This window comes from Penaeus chinensis, chromosome 18 (genome assembly GCF_019202785.1).
Source record: "Penaeus chinensis breed Huanghai No. 1 chromosome 18, ASM1920278v2, whole genome shotgun sequence".
Classification (NCBI taxonomy): Eukaryota; Metazoa; Arthropoda; class Malacostraca; order Decapoda; family Penaeidae; genus Penaeus; species Penaeus chinensis.
Window position 1 is genome coordinate 29304928 of NC_061836.1, and position 4862 is coordinate 29309789.

At 43.8% G+C, this 4862-nt stretch overlaps 1 protein-coding gene across 2 annotated transcripts in view; it reads left to right on the top strand.

Moving 5' to 3' along the window:
• LOC125034524 (scavenger receptor class B member 1-like) overlaps positions 1 to 3704 on the top strand; it is a 50622-nt gene extending 46918 nt beyond the window's left edge. For both annotated transcript variants that reach the window (XM_047626373.1, XM_047626372.1), the window contains exon 2: positions 516 to 3704. In XM_047626373.1, coding sequence (XP_047482329.1) covers positions 516 to 1650 — 1135 coding nt within the window. In that variant the 3' untranslated portion in view covers positions 1651 to 3704. The remainder of the gene's footprint in view (positions 1 to 515) is intronic.
• Positions 3705 to 4862: the final 1158 nt, after the last annotated feature.

Sequence of the window (4862 nt, forward strand, 5' to 3'; positions counted from 1 at the left end):
TGGCCATTATCTCCTATTAAATGTATTCTTTTCCAATGTACAGACGTATCTGTTGACTCACATTTATGTTGTGCTTTGTAGACTCTTTTAACCAAATTGGTGTATATACCTTTTGCACAAAGCTCCCCGTGACTCTTAAAAAGTGAATAAAAGGGAGTGGATTCGAGGCAGGTCTCACGGTCGATCAGACACAACAAGCGTAGATTACAAAGTTCTGAGGTTGTATTGTGAAGTAAGCTTGGGCTGGGTCGCCTCTCTCCCTCGTATATGTCTCTCCCCACAATCTGTACGCACACACGCACACACACCCATATGAATACAGATATAGGTGTTTACATATAAAGATAGAGATAGGTTTACGATCACTATTGGGTGTATGTACTCTAGAATGATTCAGAAATATATGTAATAAACATCACTTGTTTTTGTTTCTTGTACTTGATGAATGTGTTCTTTTTTTATTGTATGTACGTGTATATATGCAAATCTGTTCTAACTTTCTTTCGTTTCCGCAGACCGGACGAGAAGAAGCACCGGACGGAGTTCGACATCTATCCGGACCTCGGGGTTCCTCTGCGAGTGAAGCTCCGCATGCAGATGAACGTGATGCTGGACCGCAGCCAGGCCCTTGAGCGCGCCCGCCACTTCGACGTGGTCCTCCCCATCTTCTGGTTCGAAGTGGGCGTGGACTCCCTGCCTGGCGAGGTGGTGGGACTTCTCAAGCTGGCGCAGAACCTGCCTCCCGTCGTCAAGACTACGAGCGTCACGCTGTGCACGGCCCTCACCCTCATCTTCCTGATGCTGCTTCTGGCGCAAACGGTGGCGGCGTGGTGCGGCTGGGGCTCTTCGGGCGCCAGCAAGCGCCCCCACACGCCCGAGCACCTCCCGGCCCACCACCACTATCGGACGTCGACGCCGCCGTGGGACTTCGAGGACATGCACAAGCCCAGAAACGGCTCCCCGAACGGCTACAAGGAGCCGCTGGCCGCCGGCCTTCCTCAGCCCGGCATAGACATCCCGATCATCGACGACCACACCTTGCTCCCTCCCTACCGCCGGCGGGACACTTCCGACTCGGCGAACGTCTCGGCGCCGCCCTACGAGGACGACAACGACCACGACCACGACCACGACCATGACCATGTTGACGGCGACCAGATCCCTCCGCCATACAGCCCGGGGCCGCAGCAGCGCACGCCGTCCACGGTGTCAGTCGAGATCCACACGACAGCCTCCGACGACGACCTCCCCGACCTCCCTGTGGATCCTCCGCTCATGCACACGGTGCCCTTGGACCAGTGTCCGCCCGAGTACGACGAGGCGACGGAGGACCTCCCCCCTCCTGAGGACCTCGACGAGCCCCAGAAAGTGACGCCGTCCACGCCTCCGCCGCAGCCGGGCGAGGCCGTCGTGGCGCCCTTGGCACGTATCGACGAGACGCGCATCGACAGCAGCTCGGGGCCGTCCAACCCGCCGACGCCTCCCCAGCGCCCCCCGAGGTCTCCCAAATCGCCGAGACGACAATCGCCGTCTCGTTCGACGCCCTCGCCGAGGCCGACGGCGCCGCTGGCGACCTCAAGTCCCCACGGGTCCAACGGTGTTAGTGCTAGTCGGAGCGATCTGCCGCCGCCCCTCGAGTCGGACTTATGAGGGGCGTGGACAGTAATTCACTTTTCTCTTATAATTTTCAGTTATCGCCATTGGCCGGGCACAAACTGCGCTAGAGTGTGCACGTTGCCTGGCCGATAGAAAGCTTACACAATTGAAGAAAAGCTTAGATAGCAATTAAGTGCTTTCCTGCCATAAGTATTCATGATTCGCTGTGATCTTACAACATGACAATCATTCGTCCTGCGTTTGCGCCGAGGACCCTGCTCTCCTTGGGATTCAGTCAAGTTGCTCACACAGTTGCCATACTGTTGTTCATAGGCATTATCAACTGCGGTTCCATGTCATTCCTGACCTACGGGTTTCCCTCTGTGTATTATTATTCTGGCCAAGTGCAACAAAGAGGACCATTCGTACTGTGGCTTCCGGCTGTAGGCTATTTCCGTGAAAGGGGAATGAGCTGTCAATGCAGGACGATGTCTGTGGCATCAGCTTGATTTTTTTTTTTTTGGACATTTTCTGTCGAGTATTTTTTTTTTTTTTTTTTTTCGTCCCAAAACGAAAGACATGTTTTCATTCACCTTTTCCCACTACCTTTGATCTCATTCTTTGTTCATCCATGTGTAATGAGGAATTTTTTTTCTCTCTCTCTCTCTCTCTCTCTCTCTCTCTCTCTCTGTTATTCCATCTCATCTGATCACATTTTAGTTTGAACATTCTTTTCCTATCATTTCTAAAGGTTGTGCTTCAGATTTTTATTAATCTTTTTTTAAGTTCAGTAAAAACTGTAAATAGAAAAAAACGACAGCGTGGCTTCAGATCAAAGATTTTTTAGGTGAAGTCATTAGGTGTAAAGGGCATTCACACAAATTTGACATATCATACTCGACCGGTATGATCTACATATATTAATAGCAAGAACTTCCAAGACTGAATGTATTTAAGTATGTTCACGGACATAGAATAGGAATCTAATAAAGGAAGAAGAATGACAAAAAAGTCACAATTATATATAAAACAAAATAAAAAAGTTAACAGTATTTGTGAATGAGATATGTATATTCTTGCTCACGTATTGAAACCTTTTATGGTTCCTGCAATATCCAGTCATGTGTCTTTCATATCTCTCTTATCCTGATTGCGTCATCCTATCCTGCAACAGCTATCATAGGATCGGCCAGTGTATCCTAACACACCTTCTATAGGAATGAATGCGGTTATTTGGTAGATTTATAAACGAATATCTACTGTGGAGAGATATTTTTTGCCGAGGTTTTATTATCGTTTATATATATGTAAGATTTTTTTTTTTGTGATGGTGTTATGTTGTGATAGGAAGAGTGTAAGGCGTCTTTTTAACACGTGGAAGTGAGATGTGAAATGTTTAGGAATTTGTGAAGAACGATTAACAAGAAGTGACTTATTTCGTGTCCTCCTGATTTTAAAAGAAAAATTGTGATGTACATTTCTCAACTTACCCTTCCTTTCATGAATGAACGTTGAAAACTAATGACGTGTACAATTGGCATCACTGTATCCCTCCATGAAATTCCATAGGCCTATACAGTATTATGTTCCTGATTATCCATCTTGAAACGCCTAGTATCCTCAGCTGTTTTAATAGTCTACATTTTTCTCTAGTACATATTGTAGTTGAACGCTTTCGCCATGTTTTTTCCTTATTTGTTTTCATGTAGGATGTGATCTTCAATTCATAATATTTCTCCGTCTGTAGGAATTGCTTACAAAACAAAAATAGCCTATGTGATTTCATTACCTTTTTTTTTCATTATCAACGACCAATGATTTTTATATTTATATCATAGTCTGCTTTAACAGTATCTTTGTATGTTCATATTCTCCAGTATTTTAGTGCTGTACAATGCACACCATACAACCAAGGGACACATATCACCAGGTTATACCATATAGCATACATTTTGCTTCATATATGTATCTATGTATCATGTTTATATTATTTAATCTACGTTGGTGAGTCATTTGTGCCTTATCTCTTGTAAGGATTACTGTTATATATATTTTTGATAACTGGAATATAACTGTCTTATTGTTTGTGTATAAAAGTGAACTTTGTTTGGAGTTGTTTTATTTTGGAGCCTTAATGTTTTATAGATGTGTTTTAATTGGAAAATTTTACTGAAAAGAATATTGAGAAAAAACAATATATATTGACATGCATATCTGGTCACATTATTGGGAAATCCGAAAAAATAAACAATGGCAATAAACATGGTTATGAGTGATAGCCATATCCATGGAATTAGATATATTAGAAGAATGAATTCTGAACAGATACTTTCTAACTGCATCACTCTGAAATTAGGATTTTTATCATAATTAAGACCCATATGCAAATCACTTGCTCAGGCCAATTTATAGAAGTATATTTTGCATTATTTTGCTGAACAAGAACCCGCATGCAAATCGCTGTTGCTCAGACCAATTTGTAGAATTTTATTATGCATTCTATTACAGAACAAGAATATATTTTCTTCACTATTTGCCAAAGCTTTCAATTATTACAACGAGCTTTTTCAAAAGGTAATACCTCTGTTCACCGGAAGTTAAAGGATCGTCAGCCATTTTGTGCGTTAGGTATTTCCAGAGATTCGAAATGGATTCCACAAACCGTGATTATCCTTTATATACAATCCCCTCTTTTTACTCCAGTGATTAGACGCGGGTATTCTTTTAATTGCCGGCAGCTGACAAGGGTAGGAAGGGCGGCGCCACCGGAAGCTGGGTATGACCGGAAGGGGCGACCTTCCGACCTTCACAAAGGATTCGCGAAGTGCCCGGGGAGGCGCCCAGAGCACTGGCGGGGAGGCGAAAGAAACGCCTGGGAACGGACATTTTTCATCTCGCAAGAAGGATAGTGTTTTTTTCTGAAGGGGGTAGCATCTGAAAGGATTATTACGATGTGATGTAGTGTTTCCGCTGCTTGGTGTGCGGGGCATGCATATGTAAGGGAGCATTCACCCGCACGCAGAGGAGATGTCCGTCATGGAATTGCTATTTTATTTCTTCATAAGGAAATTACTTGGAAATATGAACAGAGAAACAGAATAACAAAGAATGATAATATATTTTTTGAAGGTTGGATCGGGTTATCTATGAGTGCATGCCCCATTATATAAAATGTTGACTAAAAAATACCTCCGCCACTTTGTCACGCATTTATTACTAAAATACCATGGAACCAATACTTTAATTACAATTGTATACATCCATAT